Here is a 19,327-nt window from a genome sequence, read left to right as displayed (position 1 = left end):
GGTAACATGCGACTTACATTATCGAATTAATCCTGCAATACTGTAAAGTGATAACGAGATATCGTCAGAAATCTATAGACGCGCGTCAAACGGTTACGTTTTGCAAATGCGGGAACATGAAACTCTGCAGAGGTATTGCGTAAGTGCATTTGAATATACGCACGAAAGATAAAAGGATTCGTGCATGAAGTGGCTCGAAACTCATTTGAACCCGAAATAACGTTTTCAATTAGTTGTCAATCCGATTGCCTTTATCTTTTTTTGTATGAAATGATAAGACGTTGGGTACACCTATTGGTTTAAATACCTTTAATACTTTGATTAACTAAATTGCTAATAGACTGATAAAGTCAATATCTATATTACATTGATTGTAATTTGATCCTCCGACATTATTCAATAATTGAAAGTTTAACTCAAGAGAGTTATGTTATTCGAGAGCGATGCAGAAATATACGAAAATAATATTTTTTTACTCTTGATTTAGACTTTTTATTGTTTTAATTCTTAATTGTGATTTCAGATTGATGAAGTAAAAATTAATTGATAGAAACACAAAAATTAGAGTCTTCAAGTATTTTGTCAAGTCAATGTTCGCAAAATTGTTGTGCACATTAAGCTTCGAATTCGATTGCTACTCCTAAAAATGAGCATTTACATGCACAATCCTACTGACATATTCACCATTTTTCATTACCGTTAATATTTCGCACGCGCGATTTTCTATATCGAGCGCAAGCATCGTTCAATCGCTGTCGCGAAAGCGAAGGCGATCTGGCATCGATCGGCGCAATTACTCGCGGATCGAATTCAATAGCTTTCTGGTTGAAAGGTTAGAAGTAGCAGAAATTGTCGGCAGATCGACACCCGATCCAACACCAGTGATTAATTGACAATCGCGATAATTAATGATACACGCGGTATACCGCGATCTCGTGCCACGACACGTTGATGTGTTCCATTAAATCGCGTTTTGCGGAAAGAAAATATCGAGTGAGTTATGAGCAGATCCGCTCGTATTTATTCATTTTTTATGGATAATTGCAGCGACTGTCATAACATTCGAGATTGTTGTTACATATTTCCGTTTTGCGTGACGTGAGCTTTTAAGGATTTTAATATAGTTCACTTTTATACATTTACTACTTTAAACAGTATATTTATCGGTTTTTAAACAACAATGGAAATTTATAGAATGAACAGATTTTAACATATTGATAACTTGAGAATTCATATGCTGTAAATGCTCGTAATCTAAATTGCGGAATGTCAGAAGTTTAAAATCAGGCATCCTGAGAATTTGTAATAATCTAAGACTTTAAAATTTAATTAAGAAAATGAAGTTTTTCTTATGTGAGTTTACAATTTTATTGTAATAATTACCGTAAGAATGAGCCTGAGATTCTAGACATTTCATTGGATTTTGCCAAGGTCTTTACATATTCAAAGCATAATTTCACGATATGCGGCAAATATTCTAATATTCTAGAGGAAACTATTTTTCGAGAAATGTAATAAATTAAAGAAATAGTTAATAATCACACAAATACAGTTTTAAACGTAGACTATATTAATAGGGAATGTCGGTTGCTGCTGGACTTTATCTGACTATTTTATAATTAATTAAACTACTTTTGTGTACAACAGGTGCCAATACGAAATTGATAAAATTATAATTTCACTCCGCTGAGGAAACACGATGTAATTCTCATCGATGTAATTAATGCGCCACGACGTAATCCTCATTGACGAGCCGAGCTAATTTATTGAATTCGCTTCTCGATCGGTGACCTCTTATTTCCATTTTTGCGTGTTCTCAAATTATAAAATCCGAATTGTTTGAATTGCAATTTTAATGAAGATAAAATCCGTAAAAGAGATCAGAAATGGAAATTGACGGTGGAGTTAATTCGGTGGAGTTTAAATTATAAATTTACACGTACCATTTTTATATGCATTCTTTAAATAGTTTAATCTATATAAGGTATCTTAATGTTACTATGTATAAATTTCAATACACGAATTTACAAAGTCTTTATGAATTATTTGTTATCAATGATTTAAGTATTGAAAACTATCTATTGATTTTTAACAACTTGTTAAAAAAAAGTAATTTAACAATCATCAAGATTAACAGACATTTATAATTAAAATAGATAAAGTTAAACTTTCTGTTAAGTTAGATTTTATCTTCTTTGAGAAAGCTTTGCTAAAAAAACATGTGCGCTTTTATAAAATTTATAGGAAAATAAACAAAGAAGGTCTATGAGAAATTAAATTGATGAAAATTCATCGATCGAGAAGTAAACGTATAACGTAAATCGCGCGAGGGGAATAGTCTATTCATAACTATATCTATCATCATAGCTATGAAAATCACGAAGGTCCGATTAATTTGTAAATTTAATTAATAATTATTAATTGATGAACCAATATAAACGCGATCGATGAAGTATGCCCGATTATCGCGGTTGCGTACCCGAGATTCCGAGTTCACGCGAAATTCTCTTCGAGTCTCGCGTTGCCGAACGCGAGAATCTAGAATAGGAAAACGATTAATCGACGAGAATCGACACGGAAGGAAGAAAACGACGATATATGTTTTAGATGGATAATTCTGCGTACGTACCGAATCACCTACCGCCGCCGTCTCTGGTCGTGTTCTCGCAGGCCGGAGGGCTGCCTGAGGCCTTGAGAATGCAAAGACCATTCAATCCACAAGTTAGTGTCCCATTGTCCTTACCCTTATGCCTATACGCCTCTGCATCTGCTTGCATTTACACAGTTACGCTTATATTTACGCTTGCCTGCAACCTGCAACGCGCTGAAATGCCTTTTAACCCTTTGTCTCTCACATATTTCGATTTTCTCGCAATCTAAGATTCTCATGTTTTTATGAAGAAGAAAATGTGATTGCGTAAACGATAGAGATAAATAGAGATATAGAATATAAATCGATAAATAGAGATAAATGGAGATCGAAACTCGATGTACCTATACTTATCTCTATTTATCGTGAATTGCGCACGGTGGACGTTGCGTAATTATGTGAGAAAAAAAGTAATGTTCCTGTAATTTTTTAACCACATTGAAGTCGACGAAAGGGGCAAGATTTATCGGAGAATTTGAAGGGTTAAATCATTTTCACGTTTGCATCATGTGCAACGGAAACTGCACCGCGATGATTCGAGCGTATCGTGTTTGACGGTAACATACGTCACTATTTGGCAGAAAAGCGACTTGAAATATGTACAAAATAAACAAATAACAAAAAAAAATAATTGCTTGCATTGATTTCGATGAGCCCGTCGAATTGCTCGAATTACTTTCATCTCGCTTTTACATATCTGTGCCGCTTTACACACGCGAGCACTAATTAATGCACGCAATGAATAGAAATTCGGTTGTGTGCGTGTGTATAAATGTGAATGCTCGAATAACAGTTAATATCAAGTCAATGATGCGCAACTTTCTTCCGTCGAACAAATTGTTACCTTGTGTCTGTTTAGAATCAATTTATAAAGTGGAAAGAGTATAATTAAGAAGTGTAAGCTTAACTATAAAAATTAGTTTATCAAATAGTTGTTTTTATATCCGTTAAAAGTGGAAATATACAAGTTAGAGTCTGAAGAGAAACATATATCATGCAGATTGTGCATCATTGACATACATAGCATGTGTGGTAAGCACTAAAAGCAGAGAAATTAAAACTGTTACCAGTGGAATAAAGTAAGTATTTTTACACGATCATATAGTGATCCGTAACATGAATTAGTTATAAGCATTGTTCACGGAGCAGCTGTTTATTTAATAATCTTAAAAGAAAATTAATCGTTAATTTTACAGCAATATTTCAATTAAAATATTACGTTAAAATGGTGACATCACCATCAGCCTTTGTAATTTTCTTACATTTGTTTCCAAATTTTATACGTGGCACAATCGCCAAGCGCGCGTATATCGATAACGAATTACCGAAAATACCGTTATTAAACTTCCGATAATAACAAGAGTCTTTTAAATACAAATTTTATATCGCACACATTTCTATCTCATAACTGTGATTGCCGCAAATATTTAACGAACGGGCGTCGCGGTTAATTATAAGCGTATTTCGCAGCGTTTTTAAATGCTTGAATATTTTTCATACGTGCGGGACATCAATCGGGTCCGGATAACGCGATGCAGATACGGAACGGTAGATGCAGATAGCGCGATGGGGAATGAGGGAGACAGCGAGAGAATGGGTTGCATCAAAATTCAGCATCGTTAAAAAATGAGATAATTTCGGGGGCGAACCTAATTGTGGTGGCGCGGTGACAAAATACGCTCGCGTTTTACCCGCCCGCGCGGAAGCGAGCGGGAAGCGGGGAGGGCGAGGCGGGGCAAAAAAAATAAAAGATTATTGCAAATATGCTCGCGCGTCGCGCGACACCGATCGCGGAAAAAAGGGCCGGGGGCCGCAATTAAAATAATAATGAATACCTAATAAATCACTGATTGGACCGCGGGCGCAAATATGCCGGGGCCGGCGAACGCGAACCTCATTTCCCCGTATAAAAGAATAATAAACTAATCGCGGCGTACTAATACCCGCGCGTGTAACTCATCGCCCGCGTCATTATCGGCCGAATGAAATGTTTATCCGGAAACCAGCTGTCCGTTCTCCCGCCGATGAAATCATTTCGATACTTTCATACCGCGTTCTCTTAGCCGCAGCGGGATGACGAGTAACACTTTACGCTTTTACGGTCCAAGATGAATTTGATATTGAACTTTATAATTAATTCTACCGCATAATTATATTGACAACATTTTAACGTTTTTATGTTAAGGAAAAGTCAGTCCTGCATTGTTGAAAATCCACGTGAAATGAAATTGCGATATAATCCTGGAATATTCGAAATAATAAAAGTAATGTAAATAATCTTTCCTTTAAAGTCAAATCTCCTTTGGATTGTTACCGAGAATACCGCGAGCGTAACAACGTTTTCCTTTTATTTAACGAATTTAAAAAATAACTTTCTGAATATTTTCGAAATGCGATGTCACGCCAAGTACTTGTGCATAATTAGGCGTTGAAACACTCGCGTCATTACGTTTCTCGACGAAGTCGAGGCATATAGGAAATACAATGCACCGTTATTACTTTGGCCACGTTTAAATACGATCCGATAATTCTAGCATTATAAATGTTACAAAATCCAACGCGTTAGATGCTTCAGCCGAGCATTCAGTATGCGGCTTAATAGACTCGTCAATCACGGCGAATTGAATGATACAACCGGTACACGGGGGTGGAAAGGGGGCGAGCCGCGGGGAGGACGAGAAGAGCTTCAGGTTTTGACGGATTATTATAACACAGTGGTTTCGCGTTATTAACAGTATACCACCGCGCTGCTTTGATATTATATGCCATTCAGACGTAGCTGAAAGCGCGGAAATACCCACATGCTGCAAATGAGCTATCGAATTACGCGATTCAAATATTTTTTTTGCTCGTCGTATATACGCGAAATAAAGTTATCCCGTCGGGTCTGATAACACGAGGGCGGTTTCTCGGAAACCGGAAGTAAACGTCAGGATCTCTTTTGTACGTGCAACTAAAATTAATAGAAAATTAGAGATTAAATACGTACGGCTTATAACTGGCGATTGTAAAATTGATTACAAAATTTTTTTAATAAAATAAAATATGAAAAATTTGTATTATAGATAAAATCAATTGCAATGTCTCAATGTTTAAATATATCATATTAATATTGGAAATGTCCCAAACATAGAATATTCGAGTTTCAAGAATATCTTGTTCTTTTCCTATAATTATATAATAACATAATTGATAGAGTGTATAATCTCATATTACTTACCATACATTCGCTTAATTAACTATTAATGAACGACTATTAAGTAACTAACAGTTAACTAACAGAAAGAAGCTGTTTTCGTATAAAATATATTATTACATTTTTATTTCACTAATCCCTATAATGCTTTTATGATGCTTTACGATATGCTGATATTAAAATGTAAAAGCTGTGTATAAATATTTAACCGTCGCATTTGTGAGGATCCAGTTGCAAGAGCCACTCGGTTTGCATCTCTTACCAATCCTTTTCTTTTTCCGTTCGTTTCAGGTGACCGATTCGAAAGATCTGCAGGTGCCCTTCAGCACGGCGGCGTCGCTGGGCTACGGGCTGCATCACATGCTGCATCTGCCGCCGCAATTCCTGCATCCGCTCGATCATAGACTGCCCTTCGGCGGCTTCCGGCCCTTGGTGCCGTCCGCGTTCGCGCCCCCCAGCAAGTGCCTCAAGGTCGAGACCGGGAACGGCGCGGTGCCGGGGAACGGCGGCCTACCCAGCATCGGCTCGCTCTCGAGCATGTCGAACATGTTCTCGCCCACGTCCCTACCGGGCGCCGGCGGAGGTGCGGTGGTGTCTGTATCCGGTGCGGCGGCCGTTGCGGCCGCCGCTGCCGCCGCGGCCGGCCAGGAAGTCGGCGGGCCGCAAAGTCCGGCTGGTTCCGCGAGCCGCTCGCCCACCGGCACCGGCGGTACCGGTTCCGTGCCGAATCGCGGTGCTACACCCGACGAAGAAGATCGTGACGCCAACGCCACACCGGGATCCGAGAACACCGAGCGATCCACTCCGGAGGAGGGACGGCCGTATAGACGTGAGTGCAATTAATATGCATGTATCTTGCTTTCTTTTGCGTACGGATAATGATGATCAATACGGTATATCGATATCGCTGGAATCTAACTCGTATTTGAATTTTTAATTAACATTCGATCTTTCCCATAAGATTTTCAATTACATTACGTTATCGCATGCTTGATATTTGTTCGCTGGTATTGATCATTTCTGTTCGTCGCTCGATTTTGATATCAGTTTCTTAACACTAATAGCGGTTGCTCGCTGAGCTTTTGTAATATATTAATGAGACATCTCTCCGAGAGAAGCATAAAATGTCACTGAAATCTTCAACCCGTAAGACATACATACCCCTATTGACGTAATCTTGAAGATAACCATGCGGATTTTCTCTGTTCACCATAAACATTTTCCCTGTTAAATAAACTCAGCTGCTTATCCGAAATTTTCAAAACATACCGCGGGTATGTATTCCAAGAGATAAGAAAGGAACACATGTGCCGTATTGTTTTAGAACGCGATCTTTCTCGAGTCGCGGGCAGGGTCGGCGCGCGCGGCGTGGCTAACCCGTATATTTTTTCGCGTTGACCCTGACATACGGGCGGGTTAAAGCCGGCTACATTAGGAGCAGAATCGTCGAGATTTGTATGCTTAATCTACCTAAGTCGTTTATTTGAGCCCCTGGCAACCGTAACAGCTGTGCCACGGACAGCCCTGAAGAGACGCGTTCATGCGCGCGGAGGGCTTGCCCTCTCTCTCTCCTCTCTCTCCCCTCTCTCTCTCTCTCTCTACCGTGCGTTTGTTTATTTTTCACCGTTGTCTTAATTACCGAAAGATAGAGCCATTTTTCACCGGTCGCGGCGTCGCTGACCGCTTTTTCCGTGCTCTTCAATGTACGCCTTCTTTTGGATTTGCATTGTCGAGATAAATTATCATTTTTAATAATATAACACGTTGTAATACTCTCTGAAGAACTTAAATTGGATTTGATTTAGCTTGAAACAAATTGTTAAAGAGATTATCCAAACAGATAATAAAATATTCGATTTTGTCATTTTATTATGAAAAGAATGCATTGATTATGATTGCTATAAAATTTGATTAGTATTTTTTAATTTGTACTTATTTATGCCGTTTGTGCAATAGTTACTATTTCAATGATAATTTTTATATACAGACTGTTAACGTTTTTGATGACTTCAAGAAATGATTAATACTTTTGTTTATTAGTAATATAAAATGGTAATAATCTCTCTTTGAGAAAAAAAAAACAGATTGTGCGCGCCGAACTCAACAACTTCGTGAGAAATCGTACATTTCTCCGTACAAATTAACCGTCGGCGAAAAAGCGCGCGACGATGGTCAGTTCGCTCGCTTTTCGTCGACTAATTTTCGTTTGATTGCGAAAGAGAAAAGGGGTTGGAGCGGCACGAAAAGTCTTCCTCTTCGCTTCTATTCTTTCTCTCTCTCTTTTTTTTTATTTCCACGTAGTTGGGTGCAGAGATAACGACGCCCTTTGACCGCCGCGCCGCGCCGCGCCGCGCCGCGTCGCGCACACACCGTACTGCTCGAAATGCGACGTTAGCGCGTTGCTAATTAGTTGGTACCGACTTTGTGGCAGTGCACGGCGCGCGTTGCGTTATACGCAACAGGGGACAGTCATTGCGGAAAATTATTTGCATGATTGAGAGCGAAGAGTCAATTTTAATTACGGAAAACTCCGTACGAGTTTTTTTTTAGCGCTAATTATTTGGATAAGTTCTAAATTTAAAGAAACATATGTATATAATATTTCTCATCGTTGCGTTGAATCTCTTTTTAGTTTGAAATCCCTTTGACGCGTTAAAATTTATTGCTAACCATATGATTCATGATGCGCCGGAGATATTATTAATATATTGTTTGATATCTCGAACGTCGAATGCTATTATGCGAATTGGCCGCGTACATACCTATTTTATACTCCATATATAGTGCGGTATTTTCATTATACACTCGCGCGCGTCCTTTTTGAGCCGCTCCGTGAAGGGTGCATATATAGAGACGCGGTTGACATACACTCGCGCTCGTGCTTCATCGCTATTTATGGCAAATAATCATACGCGACTGTATCGCGCAATTTACATTGCGTTTGTTTGACTCTAATGGCGCGGCAAAAATATTAAGTTAATATTGACTCGCGTCTATAATGCGTGTGTTTGGCCGCATCCCACTAGTTGCTATAATCGACTATCGTCATTTCGATAATCGTTATTATTTCTAAATTTTATTATTGATAGAAAAAAAATCACGATACATGTTCCTGCGAGATGAGATTAGATCTATAATCTTTTAATTAATTTTCATTTTCAATTTTTTTTTAATGCAATAGTTACATTATTCACGCTTCCGAATATGTTCTAGTGAGATTTATTGTTACATCTTATTGTTATTTCTTATTATTATAAAAACACGAGACGATGTAATTAATTCTTCAATCGCAGTCGCTAACAAGATCGCCAGCGACTTTTGATGATTAGAAAGTTGAAACAAAATCACCCAGCAAATCGGTCTGTAATCAGTTCGCCGGTGCGGTGCGGAGAATACCGGCGAGCAAGTAATATACGCATTGTATCGTTCATGCTCGCGTCACTCCCGCGAACGCGTGTACGACATCGGCTGAGAGGGGGAGGGGTGATATGCGATGTTTGGTTCGCAGCCGGGGATTGGAGTGTACAATCGTATACCGTTTGGCAGCCTGTTTGAATGTTTTGCGACGAGTTTATTCGAGTTATCAATTTCCTGGCAAATATCTGCATTTCCGCGCGCTCCACGTTTCTCCCTCTGTCGTTCTTCCCCTGCTCTCCATTCTCCGTTCTCTATCGCGCCTGCAGTAGCATTGCATAACTGCGGCTTTGCTAAAAGGTGTAAACTGAACCTATCCGCGAACCAACGATAGTTGATGGGGAAAGAAAGAAAGAAAATAAGCGCCGTACTTTTGTTTAGAGAATAGCTTCTATATATTTTACAGATTAATCAGATTCTCTCTCTCTCTCTCTCCCTCCTTCCTTCCCACCCTCCCTCCCTCCCTCTCTCTCCCCCTCCCTTTCTCCCTCCCTCCCTCTCCTCCTCGACATATGCGTGCATACGAATAAAACAAATAGTAATAAACTTGACGAAATTACGTGTGCATAATGGAGGAATTGATTGTGTGTGCATTTATACATAGATATTATTGCAGTAACTCTGAATTATCGTGCATTCAGAAAATATCATACAAGTGTTAGTTTTTTTTTTGTTATCTTTACATTTTTTTATATGTTTTTATGTTATCTGTTTTATTGTCGTTATTAATTAATTTTGGATCCGCGATCCTTATATAGCATCATCAGAATTGCATCCGTGTGAAATGGATGTGCAACATAAAAAGTTGCGAAACGTTTTAAAGTCGAAACGATATAAAGGGTCATCAAAAATCATTGATAATTCCGGGAAAAAAAATATCAGGGCTTGTTTTCGACATACGTGATCGCTTTAAAACGGGCGCTTTCCCACGTAAAAGCGCATTGTGTAAGGGGTGCGGCATACGACGCGACGGGCCAAAGGGCCACACGCGTGTATTAGCGCGTTATTCATATTTTTTTTTTTACGCACGCATAAATACGCGGCAATAATATAACACAGGGACGCCGCTCTCGTCTCGACGGTCATGAAATGGCAAACATAAACCGGAAGCGTCGTGATTTTTAACTCGCCGCGAATGTATATGATGTCGTTTTTTTTCCCAGCTTTGCGTATTTATATTTGCGCAATTTTCCACGAATCTCACACCGAGAATCGTTTCCATGCGTGTTGTTTTAAACGTATGGTAAAAATGCAAACTAGGAATTCTTGAAAAAAGTAAAGTGAAATTATTTGCACGAGACTTATCACTATTATATTCTGAGTCTTGATAACAATATTTAGAAAATCTTTATTTGCACTTGATGATTAATCTAATATTATAACAGACTGTTCAGTTTTTTTATAAGTTAATTGATATTGAAATAAGTTTTTTTTTTTAAACGAAATGTTGTATTATGATGTACGTATAAGAAATGTCTATGAATATTATTAGATTTGTGTTAGAAATAATTTAAAAAAAATTAATATAAATATAGTAACTACATAATTCTTATATATGTATATGTATATGTATATGTATGTGTGTATGTTTAGTTTTTTAGTACATAGTCATCCGAAACTACGTCAGAAATGAAAAATCAATAGAGAATCTTTCCATTCTTATATCGTGCCATGGATAACAAAACAAAAAGTCGTTTCTTTCAAGTAATATTCCGCGATAAGTATACGTACGTAAAAAATGTATCGTTACCAGTGAAGTGAGTTAAAAAAAATTATTGAAGTGCGAAGTGTTAAAAGGGTAAAAACGCGGCGCACATTATGCATCGCGTATCACGTAAATTATTGCTTCTTGAAGGAAAGCAGTTAATATCATAACCGTTACGACTGTGTCGTATGTCACGAGTAAAAGCTCATATAAACGTCAGTTACGTCAATCATTCTTTAATGGGAATGAATTTTCGTCGGTCGCCGCTAAATCACTATTGGCCAATAACCGTTTACCGTTAACAAAACACCGCGTACGTCGGCGTGCTGAATTGATGTACCACTTCACCAATGAGATGTAGTATAAATACTCGCAGACGTGATGCTGCAACTATGTTAAGCAATCGAGCGAGCGGGGTAAAATCGAATTTGCATGTAACGCGCGTAATTGCTATAGCAGTAAATCGATTGGAAATTAATGTCTCTTCGGTTCGTCTATTGGATATTCTAAATACTAACGAATTTTATTAAAACGACGCAGTGTGTACACATAAACGGAAAACAATTTCCATAAACGCGAAATTAAATATATTTTCGTGTACAACACTAACATTGCTTACCCTATGTTTATCAATTACGTTTTGAATCATTTATATAATTCTTAAGTCTTCTTTCGTGTTTCCGTTTCTTGATTATCATGAATAATTTATTACTCTAAGATAGTACAGCATATACATATATATGAATGGAACAGTATCGCGGTTTATTGCTTTTTCATAAAATAATTACAGCATTCGTGGATGTACCTTCCTCACAAATGACTGCCGCTCGAACACATTCGCCAACGCGCGCGTAGAAGTTTCCCTCATTTGTATTCTTAGGGCGAGTCGCGAGCCGGTACCCACGATTTACTATCACGTCGTACGAATTATTTAGTAATCAAATTTCGCCCGGTTACCGAGGCTTCGAACGGCGCGGCGGCACAGAAGGGTGGTCGCGTCGTTGGCTGCTTTTACGATGATTTCTCTATTTTACGGTGGTTGCGTGAGAAGACCATTAGGCAGCCATCGAGATTCGGTGCAAACGTGCCGCGAAAACCGCTTTTAAGCCGCAAAAATTCATGCTTTTTTTCCGCGGAAAATTATTACCGAAAAATGCGAAAAACGTGATAGAAGAACATCGCTCGATAATCCTTCGATAAAAATATATTAGAAAACGTATACTATATAAAACAAATACTTTCGATTTAAAAAATACATGTATAAAAATATGAATATTTTGGAAAGAACTAAGAAATGAATAATCTTAATCTTAAATTTTAAGATTCCCAAGTTCTCTATCTTGGATTTATTTGGAAAGATCTTTACGTTATTAGATAATACGTAACGTCACTTTTATATATATGAAAATACAATTTATATCGATTTTATACGCGATTTTTTTGAAGTCGCGTCGTTACATCTCTCTCGTTTCGACTTTCACCAGCTTTTAAAAGAGATGAGCGGAATTTGCCCGGCGATAATATGCGTTTCGTTATTTTCGTTATTGAAAAAATAAAAATTTCATAGCTGATATCGCGACCCAGATAACTCGGCACCGGCCGTGGCTGAACCAACAATTCGTTACTGCGGATTATCCAGCTGTCCGCGTCGAGAAAAGGCGAGTAACGCGAAACTCATTATGATGCAGGAATAACGAGCCACAGTATAGATTACCGGATTACAAACGAACTGGAATTATTGAATTACAAATGATTCCTCCGATTCCTCCTCCCATGCTATGCCCGATATTTTGTTTCTTCGTTATTTATTTTAAGATACGGCTTTCCGCGCATTGGCATGCATTTAATTTTACTCATACGATCCTATTGACGCAAATTTGATTTCAAGGTGGAGCCCATTTTACTTGTTATCCTCCTCACGGCGACCACTACGGTCATCTTCAGAATTTACGAATTTATTTATAATTATTAACGATAATTACAAGCGTGCGCGTCAATCACAAAAGTTACTGTTACATGAGGAAATAATATTAATTTGGGTCATATTTAGAATCGATCCAATTTTGGAATCTCTATGAAAATTTTCAATTAATAATTCAGTTGTCATTTTTTTAAATAAAATTACGGAAATTCTGTTTCATCATTTGCACAACGTATAAATTCCAGGCATAAAACATAAATTGCGAACGATGCACTCTCCAATGCGACCGGCGCTGGCCCTTTGCGACTCGCTCGGAATCGATGGATCGAAGCGCGTAAAAAAACAGACGAACTGCCCCCCGTCTGTGACCCATATTACTTGGAAAATTTTTAATTGCATTTTTTTCCATCGACAAAGAGGGCCGACACGCGGTGGTGTGCCTTACGGATCGCGTCGCATCCATCGCGCGCGCGTTCGTTTGTATTCGACGGGAGCGGTTCGCGAACGAATGGCGACATTGCGAACGGATGCGCCACCTCGACGCGACCAATTACCAATCACTCTCGCGGAACAATAAAGCAAAACCGTGGAAAAAAATTCCCGTCAAAAGTATCGCGTTTCATATGCACCTAGCGCGCTCCCCGCGGAGAGCCCGCGGTGGCGTATAACCGTCGCGCAAAAATAAAATTAAAAGCTGAATGCTGCGGGAAAAAACGCACTATCGCGCTGGTCTCCTTTGTTTACGAAAGAAAAATTCAACGCTCGCTTTTGATTTTCGAATGATTTGGAATTTTATATTAATTGTATCGCGCGCTTTCCCTCCGAAAAAGTGGATATAAGCATGCAGTTTTGGAATGTCGGTAGTATATCTCTCGGACATTTTCTCATCGTCTCTGTGAAGACGATAACAAAATTCTTTGTTAGATATTACCGGACATCAAAAGTGACTGTTGATAACTCATTTAAGAGTTTTATTTTCTCGATATGATTTTTGTTTTATTGCCCGAGAGCCACTTTTCGTTGCGTCACATATAGATACTATCAATTTAATGGCGCGATAATGTCTAGTGGAGTTAATTCACGGATGTGGGTCCGGTGAAATGGCCCGGCCCAATAACACCACTCTACATATATGACCGTCAATCCAACTTCAAAGTCGGCTACTTTAAAATACTATACTATCTTATCGCTTCCATTTACTGTTTTCGTCAGTAATATCATCGTATTTATTAATAGTAAATAATAACTTGCCTCTCAGAAATGTGATTAAATCGGATAGGACGTAGAAAATAAATAATCAGGTAGAAAACGAATTTTTAAAATTGAGATAACCAGGAAAAGAGTGAGAGAGAGAGAGAGAGAAGGAGCGAATGCAAAGCAGCCGTCATCGATCTTGCGGAGGTATTTGGCTTGAGGAGACGCAAGAGGAAGAGGTGAGTTCCCTGCAAGAAGCGGGGGAGGATGAAGCGGAGAGGAAGGAGGACACTATTCATCACGGTCCGAGAGTGGTGCAACTGCAACTGCGGCGACGTGGAGTTCGCCGCGCCTCCACGCGCGCACAGTCGCTGTAGAAAGGTGGAAGAAGCAGATGGGATTGAGGGATGGAGATGGAAGAAGGGATAGGGGGAATAGAGATGGCACAGTACTGGCGGTGTCGTAGCAGGGAGTAAAATAACTGAGATACCGGCTGTATCTTTCTCCTCCTCCTCCTCTTCCTCCTCTTTCTTCTCCTCCTCCTTTCTCTCCTCTTCCTCCGCATGACTGCAACTAGCTAGGCGGAGCTCGCGGACCGAGCTCTATGTAATAGCTGCATTGCATTGGGCACCTAGAGACCTCTCCGCCTGCATTCTTGCGCAATAGAAACGATCTCCCGCGTCTTTCACCCTCTCGGTTTTCCTCCCTCTTTTTACCCTTTTTGTATACCCCGCCGGTATGTGCAATCCAACTCTGTGACTTATACGCGACTTATACGTAGTGTCCGCAAAAAGGTACACAGTACGGTAGTAAGGCTTTACTCTTAAAACAGTTTGCGGACTTCATTTTTCTTTAGCGGACACTCGCTCTCATGCGGCTGGTTGTCATGAATATTTTTCTCTGAATGAATATGTTGATAATCATACGACGTCTTTTTTATTATTTATATAAGTTTAATTATTAACTGTAGAATATCTTGACATAAAATAATTGTGAGATAATGTAGCGCTGTTATGTTACAATACATGGCCAATGTGTACGGACAATGTGTAAAATAGAATACCAAATATTACATACTTCGCTCTGTAGGAAATATTTAATTTTTTAATTAAGTTGTATTTATCTCTTAATATTGAGGTCACTTTTTCTGAAAGTTTAATTCTTTATTTCTACGTCTATTTCTTCATGCTTCATATCTTTCTACTTGAGATTTGACTCAAAATATCGAATTTTTAATATAAGACAAAATACAAATAAAATGAAGTTTCCGTTTCTTATAAGTATGGTTAAGAACCACAAATCTGACGTTAATGTGAACCTTACTAGGAGAGACCGACCTTTTTTCAAGACCCGTTTCTTGTAATCAACTATACTCTTCATACATTGCCAGTAGTATAAAATCACGGATCTGCTTCTGTCTCAGATACACCTATAGGTACATGACTCTCTGTGCATTTGTCAGGTCGACGACCGCTCTCCCTCGATGTCTATCTCATGCGTGGAACCGCGATCGTTTCACCTTTTCCTCTCAGCTATCCAGTCGATGTCGTATCTTCCTCTTTTTATCCTTTTCGCGAGGAACGAGGATACTCCGTTCATGAGAAGGGATTACTGATTTCCTCGCGCGCGCGCGCGTGTGTGTATGTATGTGGTTGGTAATTTTCTCTTCCGTCTTCTATCCCGCCGTTTCCGCGCTCGTTTAACGATCTGGCTCGCGCTGCTAGAAATAGAAGCTCCGCCTCCTAGACCAGAAACCGAAGGCCGGGTAAGAGAGAGAGAAAGAGGCAGGAAGAGAGAGAGGAAGTGTAGAGTTAAAGAGGAAGAGGGAAAGAGAGGTATCCTCCTCCGCAACGTGGGAGGACGAGACTCCTTGCGAAGCCCTGGGCGTGGTGAGGGAGGAGCTTCCTATACTGTATACGAACTCGTTTATATCCAACAACGACGGCCGGATGCAGCCGACGTTGGCGTCGACGTCGCCGAGACCGTTGGCGTCGGGATTATGACGCAGTCCGCCAAAACCGTGCGTCATTGTGTTTAATTCTCGATTCATGAAATATTTCCCTATTTTGAGATTATTATTATGCAAAATAATCTTCTACAACTGTGTTTTTTTTAATTTATTATTGATGGTTATTACCGTCATCCATCATATAGATATACTATTTTTTTAATTATCGAAAATACGGTGGATAATGATACTAGCGTTGTTCACAGCATTTCCACAATTAGAAAATTAATGTATGGCGGACAGAGCGTCACGTATACACGCGAAGGCAACCGATATCTTGCGAGTATATACATATTTAAATACAAATATGCTCAAGTAAACATACAATAGGTTTAACTATATTACAGGTGAATTCTGTGCATTCGGTTACATTTGCGCGAAACAATGGAACGTACAAGCTCGAAATAATTTTAATCAAAGACGTTAATTTCAATTTATGATTCACGGCGGATTCGACTGGGCTTTAACATAATTTAATGAAATTCGGTGCTAATGCAACATATTTGGCATACGTATTCCGTCGGATGGAGTAGAGTTTCCCTGTAATTTTAATTAAAAGTATTGATTTAAATTCTACGTACTGCTACATGGCTCTCCACATATTAATTCGATTCATTTAACGTGCGTCGTCAATTTTATTCCCATCGAGTAATCTGTAATTGCGATGCAGTCGCGAGGATATCCTTTTTAGAAGAGCTCCAAACGAACGCGCGCTTGCGAGGAGCACTTCTCGTGCGTTTAGGTATAACCAATCTTTTTTCGCGTGCGAGAAACTTCTGTTGCGAGATAACTTGGTGCAAAAGTGGCATATAGAGAAGATAAAATTTACCGTAGAATCTGCCAATCTCGTGTAACCCGATGAACACGAGACTTCGTAATGAATGTAACGAAGAGGGCTAATTTAGATTCGCAGTAGAACTGACTGAATTTCGAGCTTGATGAAATCCGGTGACGGTGTATATATGATTAATGTACGATTTGATCGAAATTTTATTTTACTTTGTACCAATCATGGCGCATCTTTTCATAAAAAAGGAAAGGGTATTTCGGATAAAAGCAGCATATTCTTATTATTTATTCCATAAGATAAAAATTTCAATTTATTCAATTGGAACTGAATCAAGTTCCAGTCTTGCATAAATATGTCTGTAACTTTATTGCTTATCTAAACAAAATAAATGAAAGACTTGATAAGCTCTCATCCCAAACAGTTTCTACCTTCGTTTGAACACATTAAAAGAAATTGTATTTAGTGCACTTTTATTCAGCGCTTGATTTTGTGACGTCGCACGTCCTACGACGGACGCGCTCGTTTACGTGACGATCGCGACGCGAGCAACGACGAATGCGAGCGGAGGAGAGGAGAGGAGAGGTGGGAAGGTGGGACGTCACACACGAAGGAAGGGTTAAACTGTACAGTTTGCCAATTTGCCGCAGGCGTCGTCGCCTACGGTAAGTGCGTAGAGGTGCGCCATGCCGTGTGCCGGGGCCGGGGCCGGGGCACGCCACCACGTTTAGCGGGCCGGGAGATGAAGTGCGCGAACGAACGAGATTCGGGCGAGAGGCTGATGTGCGGTTGAGGAGATTAATATGCGCGAGCGAGGCTCGCGCGCGGCCACCCCCGCCGGTATCCTCATCCTTCACCCTCGTTTCACCCGTGTCCGCGGCTCTTGCGCCACTGTCGTTTTGCTCTTCTCTCCCTGCTCTCGCTCGTTGGCCACCCCCTGCTTTGCTGCTCTTCGTCTCTCTCTCTCTTTCTCTTTCTCTTTCTCTTTCTCTCTCGTCGCAACCCCCGCGGTCCCATTTGCGAGTGGCGGCGATATATACACACGTATAAATCCAGCGGCGCGCACACTTGTACCTACCGTATACCGCGGCCGGTTCTGGGCATTTAGTAATTTCTGTCACGAGCCGAACGTTCCCGTTCGGAACGTCAACTCACGTGTAACTGCGGAGCGAATGGCTGCTCACGTATGCGTCGAGCTTAGCCGGCGACCGCGAGAAGAGGATGGCCTCTGCGAGAAAATTTGAGCGTATCGCGACGCTGATGGCCTCGAGCCCTCGGGCCCCCGCCACGTTCGTGCAAATAGTCCGCACGTGGAATATCGAAAGTGTCATCTTACGCATAATACAAGTGCATGCGGCGACATCCAATTCGCTCGGTTTTTACATCAAAGTAGCTAAATACTATTTATATATTGACGTCAATATCGAGATGTAACTTTTTCTCCTTTTAATAGAAACGGTGAAAGAATTTGACCGTAAAAATATTGACCGTTAAATATATTTGCATTTGTATAGTAGGAAAAGATTGTTATCTAATCAAGTATTACGCAAAAGTTGAGAGCTTTATTCTTTAAGTGGACTCTGAAGTTGAAATTGAAAAATTAATTCAACTTTATTGTAATATAAACACTTTAAATTAAAAATTAATTTAAGGCTAAATGTCTTAGAAATACAAAAAGACTAAAAATGACGTTTCCGTTTAGCACAATGCGCTGACGGAATTATATTTTGCTTTTAGAACGTGAATCCTGCAGAAGCGCATTGAATTTGATATTTTCGCCTCACTTACAATTAGGCTTTTTTGATCTATTACATGAATTTATTGCGTCATAAATTTAATGATCGAGTGACGCCAGAAAAATCACGCACGCGCGCGAGAGTTTTTTTATAGTTCGGAGAATGCCTGGGGAGGCATTCCGCGCGCATTCCGCGGAAGGGTTGAGATGGCAAACGGCAGCAGAGCAGTAGGACCGACCGGTCGGTCATTCGGCGGGGTGCAAAGAGCGGCAGAAATCACGCGTGCGGTTTTGCGGGCTGCGTTCCTAACCGCCGAACGCCGAAGTTCGGATTGAACTGTCACCATCAGCCCCGTACGCCGCACGACCGCGTGACGTATATTCGTTCGTAATAACTGCGGTCGACCAATCGAGACACTCGGTAAATGTTGTTTTACGAGCCGCGCGCCGCCGTCTTTTCTTTCTCTCGCGCCTCTTTACGCAACACGTTTCAACGCTTACCGATTCGCTTTGGCCTCTGACTGAGAACGTGCCTCGGAGATACCCCCGTAGCGGACACGTTAAATACGAGACACGGTCAACCAAGCTTTAACCACTGTGGCTTTGCACTCGAAGCGTAAAATAATGTTATAGCTCTCGTTGTCGTGCATGAAAGCGGACTACGTCTTTCGCTTATATCATGGAAATATAAGCCTCTTATGATTTATTAGTTTTTGT

The 19,327-nt window shown here is 40.0% G+C and overlaps 1 protein-coding gene across 4 annotated transcripts in view; it reads left to right on the top strand.

Moving 5' to 3' along the window:
• LOC139812680 (E3 ubiquitin-protein ligase RNF220) overlaps positions 1-19,327 on the top strand; it is a 173,968-nt gene that overhangs the window by 2,620 nt on the left and 152,021 nt on the right. For 3 of the 4 annotated variants that reach the window (XM_071777729.1, XM_071777712.1, XM_071777719.1), the window contains exons 2-3: positions 2,608-2,721; positions 6,138-6,675. In XM_071777729.1, the coding sequence (XP_071633830.1) occupies positions 2,608-2,721; positions 6,138-6,675 (652 nt within the window). The remainder of the gene's footprint in view (positions 1-2,607; positions 2,722-6,137; positions 6,676-19,327) is intronic. The other variant, XM_071777737.1, reaches the window with a different exon arrangement.

This window comes from Temnothorax longispinosus, chromosome 1, assembly GCF_030848805.1.
Source record: "Temnothorax longispinosus isolate EJ_2023e chromosome 1, Tlon_JGU_v1, whole genome shotgun sequence".
NCBI lineage: Eukaryota > Metazoa > Arthropoda > Insecta > Hymenoptera > Formicidae > Temnothorax > Temnothorax longispinosus.
This window is presented reverse-complemented; position numbering and strand designations above follow the sequence as displayed.